This window comes from Oryctolagus cuniculus, chromosome 17 (genome assembly GCF_051225735.1).
Source record: "Oryctolagus cuniculus isolate XC-2025 breed Fujian yellow rabbit chromosome 17, ASM5122573v1, whole genome shotgun sequence".
Taxonomy (NCBI): Eukaryota; Metazoa; Chordata; class Mammalia; order Lagomorpha; family Leporidae; genus Oryctolagus; species Oryctolagus cuniculus.
In genome coordinates this window covers 45,093,637-45,111,645 of record NC_142883.1, presented here as the reverse complement: position 1 = coordinate 45,111,645, position 18,009 = coordinate 45,093,637, and the positions used below count along the sequence as shown (strand labels likewise).

Below are 18,009 nucleotides of genomic sequence, written 5' to 3'. Positions count from 1 at the left end.
AAAATAGTAGAAGATGGCCCAAGTACTTCGGCCTGCGCCATCTATGTGGAAGACACAGATGTAGTTTCAGACTTGTGACTCCAGCCTGGGCCAGCTCTGGCCATTGTAGCCTTTTGGGGAATGAACCAGCTAATGGAAGATCTCTTTCTCTGTCTTTCCCTCTAGCTCTGTAATTCTGCTTTTCAAAAATTAGTAAAACCTTAAAGAGAGAGAGGAGAAAGCAAAACAGAGAAAGAATGAATCAGTCCTTAGAGTTGTGTTGGATGCTGTACCATGGGTTTATACCTGCTAAATATAAGCCAGCAGTAATTGTCTAGAATTTTTAGGTAGTGGCTATTTGCAAGGCAGCAATACAGGGAGCTCAGTCAGTAAGTTCTGTTTGGTAAATGCCTAAGGAACTGACTGACCATCTCTTTAAAACAGCTCTTGACAATGTGGATAGGATTGATTGTCATATGATAGAAATTTCTCCACTGTAATACTTATGCCAGAATTCAGAGCTTTATCCTTAGTGTTGCAAGAGTTAATAAAAGACTACTTCCAGGTGAAACTGGAGGTAACTTATGGATAATTTCTTGTCTTGCAGTAGCACTTGTACCATGGGCTTAGTCCTTCCTCTCTGGAGTGACACCCTAATTCATTTGGATGGTGATGGGTAAGTTTTCTCTTTTTATTCTCCTACATAAAGCCAAGGCATGAGGTTCCATCTTAGTGCCCGTTCATTCAGCTGAATGGGAAGCCCATTGTGTCCAACTCAGCTGTCATGTCAGCAGCTCAATGACTCCTTTAAAACTCTGTTTTGTAAAGTGGAGTAAAAAATAAGCTTGCCAGTGTCTCTCACTTCTGTTCTTTTAGACCTACTGTGGTAGAAATCTAAACAAAGAAGAACTAGTTTGTTGGCTCACTCTTTAAGCATGTGTGGCTGTTGCAATGCTCTCCCAGAGGATGATATGTTCTGTTTCAAATAACCTCTTGCTGCCTTTGCCAGCTGTCAGCCTACAGTATAACCCCTTTCCTGTGCCAGTTCCTTCCAGTGTCCCCCACCCCCACCCCCACCTCCTGGTGTTTTTAGAATGTATCCCCAAGAGGCTAAGATGTTTGCTCCAGTTTATAAAAACCAGTGTCAGGTTTGCTAAGAACTCACAAGACTTCCAAATAGAAACATACAGAACAGTTTGTTCATAGCTACAGCTGGGAAACTGTATGTAGTTCCCTAACCCCACATGGTGTTTCATTTGTTTTGCCTAGCAGATAAAATCAGACAATTTGTTGAAGCTTTTTAGTCAGTTTGTATACTCTGGTCCTACTTGAAGTGTCTGATGATTTCCTTCTACTGAGCCAGCTGTTGCTAGCCTGGAAAGCAACCTTCTCAGACTGAAATAACCTACTCTCATGTGTGGATCTTTGTCTTGTTCTCTTTTCTCTTTAGTGGGTTCAGCGTATCAACAGATAACAGAGTTCACATATTCAAACCTGTGTCTGTACAGGCAATGTGGTAAGGTGAATTTTAATATCTCTACAAGTAAAGATTTTTGATATGTTGTTGACGCATTATTTTCTGAAAAGTAGTATTTGAAATGGTACAATTTGGTATATGAGAAGACTGTATGTGATCTGTTTGTGTTTATAGGATTTTGTATGATCTGTTTGTGTAGTCATAATAAAAACGTAGAATTTGAGTGTTGATGAACAAGTGAAAATCAGAAGTATCTTTGGCTCTGGAAGAGACTTCATGGATCCCATAGCCATTTGGGACTGAGTTTTACAGAAAGTCATTGACTAAGTTAGTTACTTAGCCTCAGAACCAAGTCTAGAACATCACACTGCTATGTATGGTCTCTCTCAGTTTCTTAAGGTGATCAAGGGTACCACTGACTATCAGATAGATATCCGTTGAAATTGCTGGTGATTATTTGCATAATACAAATAAAGCTTAGAGAAAACCTTATAGTTGTTAATAATTATCAGCTGTTGTGCTGACACTTTTGGATTATTTATGCCAGGTACTTTACCTAGATTATATTTAATCATCAACCACTAAAAATAATGTGATTAGCCCCTTATTATAGTTGAGAGAACTGAGGCCTTAGAGAACTTATGTAAATGCCCTGAGAGTGTCTCTTACATTTGGACAGAATAGATTCTTACTTTCTTGTTTGAAATTATCTAGAAAATGATCTAATATAACTGGAAAATCATGTGACTCCTTGGAGTCCATTGCCTAATCGGGTATTTAAATTTCAGTCTCTTAATTCAGCTGCCTGTGCTGTAGCAAAGAAGTCCCCATGAGGAGTGGAATGGACAGGAGGTAACCAAAACAAGAAATAAAGAAGCCTGGAAAAGACTCCAGGGAGATAATCTACCCCTGAATAACAGAATTCACAGGGTTGAAGTGGATGGAGTCCTAAGAGTCACTGAACAATTAACAGTTTTATCATTTAGTGCAGTTATTGAGGTGGCACAGAGTTTCAGATTAGGGCATGTTTCACAAATGAATTTCTCATGGAAAACTTAAGACCTCCTTTATTATTTAACTAAGGTTCAGTTAAATTTAACTGTGTTTCCAGAAACAAAGCAAAAGCATACAGCAGTAAGTACAATACCATAAATTACTGTTTTCAGGTATATTTTGTAGAGCAGGACAACGCAGTCTTAATTTAAGTAATAACTTTAGATCGAGTTTTCATGTTCTAAATCAGACTGAATAGTCCTATCTCTGTTAGCTCATTGCACAATAAACGTTTTCTGTGTACCACATGGAGAATAGTGAACTGAAAGTAATAGAAAAAAAAAAAAATAGATGCTCTGTGCATCAAAGCAGCGTTTAGACCAGGTGTTTCCTTGACAGGAAGGTAGCTGCTGCAGCCTCACACTCCTATACACAGCTAAAATATCTGAGGTGGCCTTGAGTGTGCTCCAGGGCCAGTTACAAAAGACTCTGTGGCTTATGCTTTTGAAGCGTGTATTTTTTGAACCATGTATTTCCTGGAAAGGAAACATGTGTTGCATTACACTGAGCTGGCCCTTACCTTTGAATCTGGGTAATCCAACTGAAATTATATGAAAATTTGGCTTACTTTGAATGATAGCTTTTTTTTTTAAACTTTTATTTAATGAATATAAGTTTCCAAAGTACAGCTTATGGATTACAATGTCTTCCCCCCCTAACTTCCCTCCCACCCACAACCCTCCCCTTTCCCGCTCCCTCTCCCCTTCCATGAATGATAGCATTTTTAAAAGGTTCTGCAATCTTGTTTTTAAGGGAAAAATTGTTTCCCTAATAAAAATGGACTGGCATGTTACTCTCCTATTAATTTGGCTTTTAAAAGTTTTCTCTTAGCTTACCTAATATGGAGTTGACAAGAATCAAGAAACAGACACTGTCATTTACTTTTGGTGGTAAAAGAATAATCTGGAGTAACCTTTCTGGAGAGTGATTTGCCAGTATGCCATTGTCATTTGGCATACTCTTTGACCTAGTAATTCTAATAAGAATTTACTCTAAATTAATAACCATAGATGTATAAAAAGATTTTTAGCTATAAGAATGTTTTTCAGTGTTCCAGGAATAGCAGAAAAGTAGAAAACAATTTAAATGTCTGAAAAATATTATAATTAAAATATGATACATCTAAGTTAGTTGCATCTAAGTTAATAAATATGCAAATTATCTAGTTGAATATATATATTGTAATGATTTTATTTTCTTTGAAAGAGTTAGAGAGAGGTAGAGCCAGAGAGAAAGAGGTCTTCCATTCTGCTGGTTCACTCCCCAAATGACTGCAATGGCCAGAGCTGAGCTGATCCGAAGCCAGGAGCCTCTTCCAGGTCTCCAGTATGGGTTCAGGGGCCCAAGGACTTGGACCATCTTTTACTGCTTTCCCAGGCCATAGCAGAGAGCTGGATCGGAAGAGGTGCAGCTGGGACTTAAACTGGCACCCATATGGGATGACGGCGCTGCAGGCTGGGGCTTTAACCCACTGCTCCACAGCGCCGGCCCCTGAATGTATATTGACGTAGAATGATGTTGATGCCAAGCTGAAAAGTAAAAGAACAACTTATAAATGGTATACAGAATATATTCATTTTTTTAATTATGTCTCTGTGCATAGACAAAAAGACTGAAAAGTTCTACACTGAAACTTTAATATTGTTTGGTTCTGGAATTTACAGGATTTTGGGGGGCGGGGGGATTATAGGATATTTCTTTTTATCTGAAGTTCCTACATTTTTTGAAGTGAACATGGACAACTTTTATTATGAGGGAAAAGAGATTTAAAAAACATTTCTAAGAAAAAGGTATCAGGGGCCAGTGCTTTGGCTTAGTGAGTAAAGCTACCGCCTGCAGTACCAGCATCCCATATGGGCGCTGGTTCAAGTCCCACTGCTGCATTTCCAATCCAGCTCTGTGCTATAGCCTGGGAAGACAGTAGAAGATGGTCCAAAGTCCTTGGACCCCTGCATCCATGTGGGAGACCCAGAAGAAGCTCCTGGCTCCTGGCTCCTGGCTTTGAATCAGCCCAGTTCCGGCTGTTGTGGCCATTTGGGGAGTCCACCAGATGGAAGACTTTTCTGTCTTTGCCTCTGCTTTTTTGTAACTCTGCCTTTCAAATAAATTAATTAATTAAAAAAAAGGGGGGGGAGAAGAAAAAGGTACCAGTGGATTACCCATAACTCATACTGTCTTTTTCCCTTGGGAAAGAAACATTTGTGGATAATTAATAAAGCATTTGATTCACAAACACTAAGTGAGCTCTAAGAAGTAGTTATTCTTTTAGGCCATTGAGATCCAGTAGTAAACCAACTATATAGAGAGGTCCTTGTCTTGTATAACTTACTTCCTAATGTTTCTGGCTTAAGCCTTTCCCTAGCATATAACCAAAAAGGTATCAGTTCAGAATCACAAAGTTTAATTATCTCAGAATAACCACAGCAGTTTTTAGAATGTAGCTCATGTGTATGAATCATTGGTTTATAGAGATTAGGAAACAAAGGCAGCAAGAATATTCAGTGACGTTAGATCAGTATTTCCTGGACATTAGACATGGACTCAATGCCTAGGGATGTCTAGCTCTGTGACCTTTGTGGAACTTCTAAGAATCACAAAAAATATATAGTTTAATAGGATTCTGTGCCAAGGGAAATAAATTTTCATATAGTAAATTGTTGAAATCTTCACTCTACTGTGATAGAGCACGGCTACAGCTGTAAGATCATGAGTGCAGTAGATTCCTAGATCTATTTTTCACTGGTGAGTTGCCATTTCTTCTTCCCCCTGACCCCTTAGTTTAATGACGTGCTCTATATGTCTAGTCTTTGCTATGGCTGGATAATATGGTATAATCGGAATTGAACAATCTTGAATTTCAGGGAGCAGATTTTTCCAGAGGCTAAATTCTATAAAATTTAAAAGTTGGAGTTTGGGGTAATACGTGAGTTATTGGCCTTTTGGTACCCCAAGGTTCTACAGTGCTCGTGTATTTCAGGTCCGCACTACAGAGTTTACACAAAGCTTGTGAAGTGGCCAGAATGCATAACTACTACCCAGGGAGCCTATTTCTCACTTGGGTGAGTTATTATGAGAGCCATATCAACTCAGATCAGTCCTCAGTCAATGAATGGAATGCTATGCAGGATGTGCAGTCTCACCGACCCGACTCTCCAGCTCTCTTCACAGACATGTAAGTCAGTTTACTGAGGATTATGGTTGTCCTCTCTGTTGTTCCCTGGGGTTCATGGGTAGCATATTGCTCCCTGATCTTTTCTCTGGCAATTAACCTTATCCAGTGATATGTCGCTGTCTTTACCATACTTCTTCCACATGTCATTTCTGTTGCCTACAAAGGTCTTAAATCTTATCAGTAAGTCAAAGGACTTTGACTTCCTGGCACAATGGAGCCTCCATAGTCAAGAACAACAATATCAAAATTTTGCTTTTCCGAGTCTACAAATTTGAGTTTAAAAGAACTAAAGTTTGAATTTGTATTATCTGTGGAAGAAGCATTTGCTAAACAGTTTAATGACATAAAGAAGCTTTAAGGGGGCCAACCTGCAGCGCCAGCATCCCGTATGGACTCCTCCACTTCCCATTCAGCTCCCTGCTGATGTGTCTGGGAAAACAGCGCTAAAACTGGCCCAAGGCCTTGGGCCCCTGCACCCACGTGGGAGACCTGGAAGAAGCTCCTGGCTCCTGGCCTCAGATCGGCTGAGCTCAGCTCATCTCTGGCAATTGGAGCCATTTGGGAAGTGAACCAGTGAATGCAAGACATCTCTGTCTCTACCTCTCACTCTTAACTCTGTCTTAAGTAAATAAATGTTTTAAAAAAGCTTTTAGAAGGAGATGTGTAATGCTTAAGAAAATAAGAGTATTTTCAGTCATTTTAAAAGAATGCCTAGGTTGTTAAGCTACTTTTAAACTGATTTTATCATTCAAATATATCATTTAATTTCTTACTCTGCTGCCTGCCCCTTGCCTTAAATCTTATCAGTAAGATTTATTTTTGTCTCCTTGAATAAAGTATAAGGTAGAGCTGATTTTCATTTCCTTTTTAGGTTTATGTATTGATAAATCTGTGACTATTTTGGAAATTTTTTGCACTTAATTACTGCTTTGAAATTAATCAAGATGTTTATTTTCCTCTGAATTTATCTTTCTCTACTCCCAAGGTATTCTACAGCTAGGAAAGAAAAGTAACCCCTTACTCTGACCTTAGCAACAGAATTTGCCTTCAGATTCCTAAAGTCATGCCAAAGCAATTCATGATTTTTTTAAGACTTCATTTATATAATGGTAGTCTAAGAAACAATCAAAAAAGCAGTAGAATTTTTTTTTTTTTGCACACAGTGTTACTGATGTTAGAACCGCCTTTTCAGCAGCCCTGGTCCTTTAACGGAGCAGGTATTTAACCTCGCTCAGAATACCTGGGTTCAATTCCCAGGTCTCAGTCCTGACTCAAGCTTCCTGCCAGTGTATACTCTGGGAGACGGTAGTAATGACAGAAAACCATTAGGTTCTTGTCATCCATATGGGAGACTTGGAGTGGGTATTTGGGTGGTAAACCAGTGAATAATAGATCAATCTGTTTCTGTCTCCCAAATAAATTATTTTTTAAAATAAGATCCCTTAATACCTCAAAATGATAAAGATTTGTTGGAAATGTTATTCAGAATTTTATGCTTTGAAGTTGGTAATGGGTTTCAGACAAATGGATGTCTCAGCTTTCAAAACACATCCTAAACCAGACTTACATGAGAGACAAAAACACTTTGTCCTGTTTCTCCTAATTTAGTTAACAAATATTTAGAAACTAACACAAAGAAAAAAATTGCTCATGTATCTACATTCCTAAGCAAAAAAAAAAAAAAAAAACTTAAAAAGGGGGCCCCTGGCACATGATAGAAAAAGAGGTTCCTTAAATGTTAGTTCTTAGTATGTACAGTATAACCCCAAATTTAAGATAGATTTAATAAATATCTGTTCATAGAAAAAGAATACATGTAAGCTGTAGGCCAGAGTATTATAATTATCTCTGGGTAGAGGAATTTTTGGTATTTTCTTTCTCTTAGTATTATTACATGTGTTTTCAAATTTTTCTCCAGTGAGATTGACAAACTGTATGTTGTAATGCTTTTTCCATTCCTTCCTCTTCCCTAATTTGACTAGAAAAACCTAGAAAAGAGTGCTGAGAAAACACGGAGAATGTTTTTGTTTGTTTGTTTTTTAAGATTTATTTATTTATTTGAAAGACAGAGTTACAGAGAGGCATAGAGAGAGAGAGAGGTCTTCCATTTCCTGGTTCATTCCCCAGATGGCTGCAACAGCTGGAGCTGGGCCAATCCAAAGCCAGGAGCCAGGAATTTCTTCCAGGTCTCCCACATGGGTACAGGGGCCCAAGGACTTGGGCCATTTTCTGCTGCTTTCCCAGGCCATAGCAAAGACCTGCATCAGAAGTAGAGCACCCAGGACTCAAACTGGTGTCCATGTGGGGTGCTAGAACTGCAGGCAGTGGCTTTACCTGCTACACAACAGTGCCTGCCCTGAGAGTATGTTTTTATTTAAAATCTGGGGGCCAGCATTGCAATTGACCTGCTGTGCCAGCATCCCATATGGGCACCAGTTCAGAGACCCAACTGCTCCACTTATGATCCATCACCCTCCTAATGGCCTGGGAAAGCAGTGGAAGATTGTCCAAGTGCTTGGACCCCTGTGCTCACATGGGAGTCCTGGAGGAAGCTTCTTTCTTTGGCCTGGCAGAGCCCTGGATGTTGTGGCCATTTAGGGAGTGAATAGATAGATAGATAGATAGATAGGTAGATAGATAGATATCTCTAACTTTGCCTTTCAAATACATCTTTAAAAAGCAATCTTAAAAAAACGTATATTGGGGCCACCACTGTGGTATAGTGGGTGAAGCTGCCACCCGCATCCCACAGATAAAAGAAGTCCAAGACAGAAAAGAGAGCATACATGTATGGTACCAGTGCTTTTCAGATGCTGCATGAGACACTTTGTGTGTGGTATCTCATTTAATCTCATAATAATCTTATAAGATAAGCATTATTACTATCTTCATTTTATAGAAAAGGAAACAGAAACTTAGGGAAGAAAAGGACACTTTTCAAGGTCATACCAGCTGTAAATAGCAAAGCTAGGATTAAAGTCTAGGTCTATCTGCTCAAGAATCACTCTGCTTCAAACAAGAGTGAAGGGTTGGGAGAAAGAGTGCTACACTAGGCAATCTAACTAGTGCACAGGTGCCAAATTTTGCTTTTTACTAATATTTCTTTTTAATGGAAGACTGAAAGTACACATTGACTTTCTACCTAAGCTATGTCCAGGAGAAATCAAGAATCAGTAAGAATTTTAATCCTAGTCAAGATTTGCTGATTGACAGGGAAATGTTATGGGTATTAGTTGTATTCTATAGGGTTCATGAGAAATGAGGAGTCCAAGAGGTGGGGACCCCAAAGTTGTGGGGTCAGAGATTTCATCTTTGGAGATTGGTGAAGCTATTTTTGTAGCGATAAGGCTGTAGGCAGCCAGGGCAGGCAGGCTGCCTAAAAGCATAGTCCATTTCCATCTCCAAATAAGGAGATGCAGTGCAGATACCTTTCTTGAGTAGGTAGGGGTGAATGATGTGACAGAAAGTGCTCTGTGTCAGCCTCACTCAAATTGTGCATCGTATTAAATAAGGCTTTTAGAAGCATTCAGTTACATTGAACCAACGTTAAAGTTTCAGGATAATTTCTTTTTTAAGAGACTCAGCTATGGGAAATAATTCATCAGGTAGAGTGTTAAGCTGGGCTGAGAGTTCTGAGTCCCTTGCCAGTGTGTGTATGATCATCAGCATGTCTTTTAATTTTCCAGCTGTTTGTTTCCTTTTTCTGTAAAATGAAGAATATATCACAAAGATATTGTGAGAGTTGTCATTAAACAGAAAGCATTTTGAATGGAAGTATTCTGTTAGCTGATCCTTGCAGTCCGTTTTGGGACCTAATTTGCCTTACTGAAGAAGACAGCCAACCAGCATCATGACACAGCAGGTTAAGCCACTGCTTGTGCCGCCAGAGTGCACTTGGAGTCCTGGATGCTCCACTTCTGATCCAGTTTCCTGCTGATGTGCCTGGGAAGGCAACAGATGATGGCCTAAGTACTTGCACTCCTGCCACCCCTGTGGGAAACCAGGATGAAGTTCCTGGCTTCTGTCTTCAGCCTGGCCCAACCCTGACTATTGCAGGCATTTAGGGAGTAAACCAGTGGGTGGAAGATGTCTCTTTCTCTGTCCTTCCCTTCTGTCACTCTGCCTTTCAAATAAATAAATCCTTTTTTAAAAAAAAATTGATAAATTCACTCTTCATACTTCCCTGTGTTCTAGAAGCTCAGAAATGAGCTGTCAGCATAGGGTGGCATTTTAAGCTACAGAAGACCCAGTTGCATAGTAGGTCACACCACTTGTTACCCACATTGGTATTCTAGCTCATAAAGTGATAACCAAGGGTACTTGATGGAAAGTATAGATGTGGTCATTAAAGTATTAACATACTAAACTTATCTTTTTTTAAGATTTATTTGAAAGAGTTACAGAGAGAGAGATCGATCTTCCTTCTTCTGGTTCACTCCCCAAATGCCCACAACAGCCAAGTCTGTCATGCTGAAGCCAGGAGCCGGTAGTGCATCTGGATCTCTGACAGTACTTGCACCATCTTCCACTGCCTTCCCAGGCACATTAGCAAGGAGCTAGATTGGAAGCAGAGCAGCCAGTACTAGAACTGCCACTCCAGTTGGGATGCCAGAGTTGCAGGTGCCAGAGCATAACCCACTGCACTGCGACACCAGCCCCACCAGTTTTTCTTTGCTCCTTTGTGGATCTGTATATATAAATATATTTAAGGGCTTTTAGATGCATATAAATAAAATCTCTTAGAGTAATAATTTTTATATGCTTGCAATTCTATACACTCTAAAAAAGAAACTTTGAAAAACCTAATTTTTGGGCCAGCGCTGTGGCATAGTGGGTAAAGCCACCAGCTGCAATGCTGGCATCCCACATGGGCCCCGGTTCAAGTCCCGGCTGCTTCACTTCCGATCCAGCTCTCTGTTATGGCCTGGGAAAGCAATAGAAGATGACCAAGTCCTTGGGCCCCTGCACCCACGTAGGAGACCCAGAAGAAGCTCCTGGCTTTGGATCGAAGAAGCTGCAGCCGCTGTGGCCAACTGGGGAGTGAACCAGCACATGGAAGACCTTTCTCTCTCTCTGCCTCTCCTTCTCTCTGTGTAACTCTGACTTTCAAATAAATAAATAAATCTTAAAAAAAAAAAAAAAAAGCCGGCGCCGTGGCTCAATAGGCTAATCCTCCACCTTGCGGCGCCGGCACACCAGGTTCTAGTCCCGGTCGGGGCGCCGGATTCTGTCCCGGTTGCCCCTCTTCCAGGCCAGCTCTCTGCTATGGCCAGGGAGTGCAGTGGAGGATGGCCCAGGTGCTTGGGCCCTGCACCCCATGGGAGACCAGGAAAAGCACCTGGCTCCTGGCTCCTGCCATCGGATCAGCGCGGTGCGCCGGCTGCAGCGGCGGCCATTGGAGGGTGAACCAACGGCAAAGGAAGACCTTTCTCTCTCTGTCTCTCTCTCTCACTGTCCACTCTGCCTGTCAAAAATAAAAAAAAAATAAAAAAAATAAAAAAAAACCTAATTTTCTTATGCCATGTCTTCTCAGTATAAACTTAAGGGTAATAGAAATAAGACTTACTAGACTTACTAATTAGCAAAGATAATCAAATGGTATATTCATTATAGTCAAATTTCCTGCTTCTCTCTTCTCAGACCAACTGAACGAGAGCGAACAGAAAGGCTAATTAAAACCAAATTAAGGGAGATTATGATGCAAAAAGATTTGGAGAATATCACATCCAAAGAGGTGAGACACCTTGAGTCTTCATTGTTCCAAGGGTAGAAGTGGAATAACAATAGGTGTGGGGCTAGAAATGGTGTATGGTTCTAAGTACAGAGAGAAATAAATGCTAATTGCCTGATTTCATCCATTTGCACTATATACACATGTCGAAATATTGCCTGGTACACCCTCTAAAGCTGTACAAGTATTACATGTTAAAGAATTTTTTAAATAATCTAAAAATTACATACACACATGCACACAGATATAAAGTAACACAAAAATATAAAGAGAGTACAGAGATTAGTACAGAATGTCATCTCTGTTTCAGATACGAACGGAGTTGGAGATGCAGATGGTGTGTAATTTGCGGGAATTCAAGGAATTTATAGATAATGAAATGATAGTGATCCTTGGTCAGATGGATAGCCCTACACAGATATTTGAGCATGTGTTCCTGGTAAGTGTTAGGTCTGCTTTAATTAGTGTGCTGAAGGTGGGCCATTTAGCTTTGTAAGTGGTTGTTTAATTTTATTATATTTAAATAAAATGCAATGAACATTTAAAACAAAGATAATAAATACTCATCAGTTCCTTATTATTTGTGCTTTTAAGATTATTTGCGTCTGTGGTATGATGTTGTGCTGCTGCTCATCTCTTCCCAGTTCCTCATTTGGTAGTTAGCATCATGCTGGTGGATTCAGCTTGACTGTGGTGGGCCATTTACCCCAAGGAAATCTGCAAATGCTACTGATCAGGGGGGTTTTTTGCCCTTAGGTTGCAGAATGTTTCATCTGCTTTTCATTACACTCAGTCAGAAGCACTAGTCAACTCTAGTTTTGTGAAGTGTATCCAACAGGATGGTCCTTTATCATCATTCTTTGAAACCTGCCAAATGTGTCTGAGGTTTGATGTATCTGAGCAGAGCAGTTGGGAACTACTTGTAACTGAGAGATTATTTTGAGTCACCCAGATACATTTGTGATCACCAAAAAGTGACTAAAAATTGTTCTTTATGGTTCTTGAGCAGTGACCTGTAATTAGCTCAAGGAGCCCTGTCTAACAGATAGGTTAGGAAAACGTCTAACAGTCTAAGATCCATATGACACTCCAATGTTAAAAGAGTTCTAGTTTTTGTCTGTATACAGTAGTGGAAACAAAGATAATCAAAATCAGTGAAGAATGCCAAAACCTTGTTTTTGTTTCCACTTCCCACACACTTTGAGCAAAAATGCTAATAAGGAACTAAATTGATAGGTTTAGATTTCACTTCCTTTCTGAAACTGGTGAGGACATTCATGAACTATGAAATGATTAGAAGCTGAGAAGTACGAGAGATGTGTAATAAGTAAATGCACAGGAACTGACTAAACTACATCACTTCCCTTGAATATTCAAGAGTTCATTTGACCAGACAATCAGACTTGGTACCATTGGAGGCTTATGCCCTGAATTAACTTGTTGACACTCTAGAATATGTGTGTCTCTCCATGAGTCATATTGGAGTATAGCTATGAAATTACTCATGAAAAGCTATGAGCTGGGAGGGGAACAACTTCTCCATTACATTAACTGGCAGTGTGTATTGCCATTTCTGGAAGTAGATTATACTGCAGACTCTCATTGGCCTTTCCATTTGTACAGCTCCTGGCCTAGTTGTCTCTTATGTATCTTCTCACAAGCTTTCAAGTTTATCTTGCTCTTATATTGTTGGAAAGGATCTTTGTGTATTCTATTGAAAATGTAAGCTTTGCTTATTCAGATGGGCCCCACCCTGAACTGTCTCCATGTAACCGAATTATGAAAGGCAAATATCTGTAGCAAAACAGAGCTTATGTTAGAAAGTGAACAGAGAAGCCGGTGCCGCGGCTCACTAGGCTAATCCTCCACCTTGCGGCGCCGGCACACCGGGTTCTAGTCCCGGTTGGGGCGCCGGATTCTGTCCCGGTTGCCCCTCTTCCAGGCCAGCTCTCTGCTGTGGCCAGGGAGTACAGTGGAGGATGGCCCAAGTGCTTGGGCCCTGCACCCCATGGGAGACCAGGAGAAGCATCTGGCTCCTGCCATCGGATCAGTGCGGTGCGCCAGCCGCAGCAGGCCAGCTGCGGCGGCCATTGGAGGGTGAACCAACGGCAAAGAAGACCTTTCTCTCTGTCTCTCTCACTGTCCACTCTGCCTGTCAAAAATAAAAAATAAAAATAAAAAAAAAAGAAAGTGACCAGAGAAGTCATGTTCACACTGAGCTAGAACTTTAATACCTAAAATGATGCAGATATGATGAATATCAAAAGACAGTCAACTTCTGAGTGGTTAACCTATTTGATTTGAGGCATACTTTATTTATTTATTTATTTTAGGGGTTTATTTATTTGTTTGAAAGACTTGGAGAGGCAAAGACAGAAAGAGATCGTCCATCCTCTGGATCACTCCCCAAATGGCCACAATGGCTGGAGCTGGGCCAAGCCAAAGCCAGGAATCAGGAGCTTCTTCTGGGTCTCCCACATGAGTGCAGGGGCCCAAGCACTTGGGATGTCTGCTGCTGCCTTCCCAAGCACACTAGCAGGGAGCTGGATCGGAAGTGCAGCAGCCAGGACTCAAACCAGTGGCCATATAGGGTGTTGGCACCTCAGGCAGCAGCTTTCCCCGCTATACAACAGCCCCAGGCCCCTGAGGTGCATTTCAAAATGTCAGATGCCGCCCCCCAAGAAATAGCCCTTCCTTACCTCTACCTCAGATGATATAGTACAGGCACTTAAGCAAATTTTAATAATACCATAAACAGAAAAGAACAATCTTAACCCATTTTCCCCAAGATTATACCTCTCTAAGCTACTACTAATGCATTTGAATATTTGTACCAATAGCTTCATTCTATATTTTCATGATTGTCAGGCATTTCTTCTATCTTTAGTTTTTTTACTTATAAAATAGTTGATATTTGTTGTAAAAAAATGTTAGAAAACAATGAATCACATTTAATCATCCGTAGGGCCTTCATTGCTACCTTTTGTTATACCTTGTAGTAATTTTTATTTATCTTCATATATATATGGTCACAGATGTATACTATATGTACTTTATTAAGTTTTAGGTTCTTAGCAAAATTGAGCAGAAGGTATAGAGATTTCCCTCAAAAACACAGCCTTCCTGTGTTCAGCATCCTACATCAGGGTGGGACATTTGTACCCTTGCTGAACCAGTTCCATGTGGGAACATCATTAACAGCCAAAGTCCACAGCATACACTTGGCTTCTCTCTGATGCTGCGTGTTATATGGGCTTAAATTTATGACATGTGTTCACTGATACAGCAACATGCAGTTTTCCAATTTTTAAATACATATCTACGTACATATTTCTGAACAAAGGAAAATCTCTTCAGCTTCAGATATAATTCTATTTTCTTTTTTTTTCTTTTTTTTTCTTTTTTGACAGGCAGAGTGGACAGTGAGAGAGAGAAACAGAGAGAAAGGTCTTCCTTTTGCCATTGGTTCATGGACATTGTCTTCCCATTGTGAATATTTTTCTTATTTGAGAAAAAAACTTCCATCCTGAAATTTATCTCTTTCCAAGTTAAATAAATGCACGAGCAAACTGTCTAAACATCTTATTGTCCATGCTTCTTCACGGGTGGCTCCCTCCCTTTGTCTGTACCCCCATATTCTGTGTTCAGACTCCTGTCTCTTCTTCAGTGAATCTGTGTGCTGCTGGCTTCCCAGCTATTGACACAGAGAAAGAGTTCTTATCCTATCTGCAAGAGGTGGTGTTAATTTTCTGCAAAGTCATCTCATCTTGTGCATAGCTGCCATGCCTGGAGCTCTACCAGATTGTATGAAGAGAGGCAGCAAGATTTCTCTCCCCTGTTGGAGGAAAGCTCAGCTCTGCAGTGCACTGCACAAAGATCTGTTTATTTGTAAACCATATGGAGAGGGAGAGTGCAGAGCATAATTCGAAGAAAATCTTCAGTAAGAAGAGCAGGCTGATTGGTGGGAGACCAAGGTGTTGTTTCTAGAAAAAGAGGTTCTTCCACACCCTTGTAAGTGTACTGTTTCTCTGCACTGGAAGCCTTTGCCCAGCCAGATTTCAGTATTAACAGCTCTCCTGGAGGCCATCCGATTTGGCTGAGAAAACACCAGATGTGAACAGAGACCCTTTGCAGAAAAGCTTTCTTAGTCAAACAAGGGAAACACAAAAATTTTGGACAGAGAACCAATAATTTTGCTCCTGAATAAAAAAAGTAGTTAGGATTTTTACTGTTATCCTTTTCAAGGTTTGACATTATAAATCCTTTTAAAATAATATTTCCTTTTCAAAGAAAAATTCAGCCTCAAATTGGTTACTTTTACTGTAGGCACAGAAAAACGGAGGGTGTATGAAGAGATGAGACAGTAATAAAATGGGTTATTTTAATCTTAGGTACTCACGATTTGGGCTGCTGAACTAGAGATGTGAGGCATGAACTTCTCTTTTAGAAGGGAAAGTTATTTGAGAGGTTGGACCTGGTTACAATGTAACATGACTTCAACATTGAGGTTATAGGTATGCTATGATGAAAAAAAAAGATACCGACAAGGATGCCCATCCTTAGAGATTTTGTCTTTTCCTTGTTCTTAACATAACTCCCATTACAACCCTTATTTGCTGCAAATGTGTTCTCCTTTATTATTTTGCTTGGAACAGTTGAACCCCAGCAAGGCTATTTCCTGAGGATAATATTTGAGAAGAAATCAACTACATGGGCCAGCATACATTATAAGGGAGCCAGAGTGAAAGATGGAAGTGAATTTACTTAAAAATATATTCTAGACCCAAGGTTTCATTATGAACTTCAGTAAGATTAGAATGTGTTTTGTATGTTAACAACATGGTCATAAGCCTGAAGAGCTGGGCAGAATTGGATCTGTGGAGTATCCCAGAGGGTGCTAATCATGTTATTTTTCCTAAGGACAAAAAAGTAGTTACACAGTCAACCTCAGTTCTTTCATGTTAAATCTGGGATAGCCCTAACCACAAGCCATGTCACTTTATGTGGAATTCACTGAGTCAGTAACCAGTGCCTCTAGATAATGTCACTTTGAATTGTCAGATTCAGCTCTCTCTGAACAAGCAGATAAAAATCATGGACTGTTCCCATCATATCAGGATTATTTCCATCTAACTGGATAGAGTTCTGAAGAGGACTTCAATTTCTAAATTAAGAATTTAGTTGGGGGCTGGCACTGTGGCATAGAAGGTTAAGCCTCTGCTTTCAGTGCCAGTATCTCAGTGCCAGCATCCTATATGGGCACCCGTTCGAGTTCCGGCTGCTCCAGTTTTGATCCAGCTCCCTGCTAATGTGCCTGGGAAAGCAGTGGAAGATGGCACAAGGGCATGGGCCCCTGCACCCATCCACTGGAAGAAGTTCTTGGCTCCTGGCTTTGGCCTTGGCCCAGCCCTGACCACTATGACCATTTGGGGAGTGAACCAGCAGATGCAATATATCTCTCTCTGTCTATCTCTCTTTCTCTCTCTGTATCTAACTTTCAAGTAAATAAGTTTTAAAAAAAAGAAAGAAAGAAAGAAATGAAGTGGTCACATTTCCCTGAATCAAGTTTAGTCACTCAACCCTTAGTGTTTGGTGTCTGTCTCCTTGAACTTCTCTGTAGTTCTTGCCTGTTTCTTTGGTGCTATGGCTAGTTTTCTAAGACTGAGTTCAGAGCCTTTAGAACCACCAATATTTTTTGAAAACAAGTCAGCTGAGCTCTGGTCTGTAGAAAAGCTCCGTTGTCCATAACTGACTGACCTTTTCCTAAATGGAACTTCAGCACAGTGTCCTTGAGATCTCTCAGTTCAGCAGCCAGATTTCAGATCATTTGTAATATGATGATAGTGCTTACGTAACACTTGAGAGCTTCCAAAGTGCTTCGTGTACTTAGTTGATCATTCATTCAGCAAGCATTTGTTGATCCTGTTTATTGTGCTAGGCATGAGACTGGCATTTTTGTGGTCTTAGCTTATTCCACGGTGAGAAACTGATGAACCATGTCAGATAGATAATCAGAGAACACCATTGGAATAAGGATACAGAGGCAGCCCCTGACTAGACAATTAGGAGAGATCACTAGAAACATGAGCAAGAGTGGTGAGGGCCCAGGCCAGAGTGCTGTGGATTGACACACACAAAAGATGACAAAACAGAGGAATTAAGTGTTACACTGTGTTTCTGTGAGTCTTGGCCATGAAGGGAAGAGAAAAATCCTCATAGAAGGATTCAGGATGGAGAGTGTTTCCATTTTAATATGGAGGAAACTTCATTTGTACAACCTAAGGAAAGATACCCACTAAATACATGGGATTGGCAAGAAAAGTGTTCCATTTTACAGATAAGAAAAATGAAGGCAGAGAAGTTAAGCAGTTGGCCATATGCCCCACAAGAGGGGAGTAAGAACTTGAATTCAGTTATTCTAATTCTAAATTCCATTTAATGTTTCTAAGATAGATAAACACTTATCTTTAAATATTTGCCTTCTCAAAAGATAGGAACTGATAGCTCAAAGATAGAAAATGGACCTAAACATTGGGAGATTGTTCACTTTTACTCAAAAGGGAAATACAAATTGAAACCACACTGAGCTAACATTTC

General features: G+C 40.2%; 1 protein-coding gene across 12 annotated transcripts in view; it reads left to right on the top strand.

Moving 5' to 3' along the window:
- SSH2 (slingshot protein phosphatase 2) overlaps positions 1–18,009 on the top strand; it is a 281,689-nt gene that overhangs the window by 228,171 nt on the left and 35,509 nt on the right. For 4 of the 12 annotated variants that reach the window (XM_002718906.6, XM_089317535.1, XM_008270960.5 and 1 more), the window contains 5 exons: positions 587–655; positions 1,430–1,495; positions 5,487–5,681; positions 11,322–11,415; positions 11,723–11,851. In XM_002718906.6, coding sequence (XP_002718952.3) covers positions 587–655; positions 1,430–1,495; positions 5,487–5,681; positions 11,322–11,415; positions 11,723–11,851 — 553 coding nt within the window. Of the gene's footprint in view, positions 1–586; positions 656–1,064; positions 1,202–1,429; positions 1,496–5,486; positions 5,682–11,321; positions 11,416–11,722; positions 11,852–18,009 lie in introns of those variants that run through there. The other 8 variants (XM_070061153.2, XM_051824583.3, XM_051824584.3 and 5 more) reach the window with 5 other exon arrangements.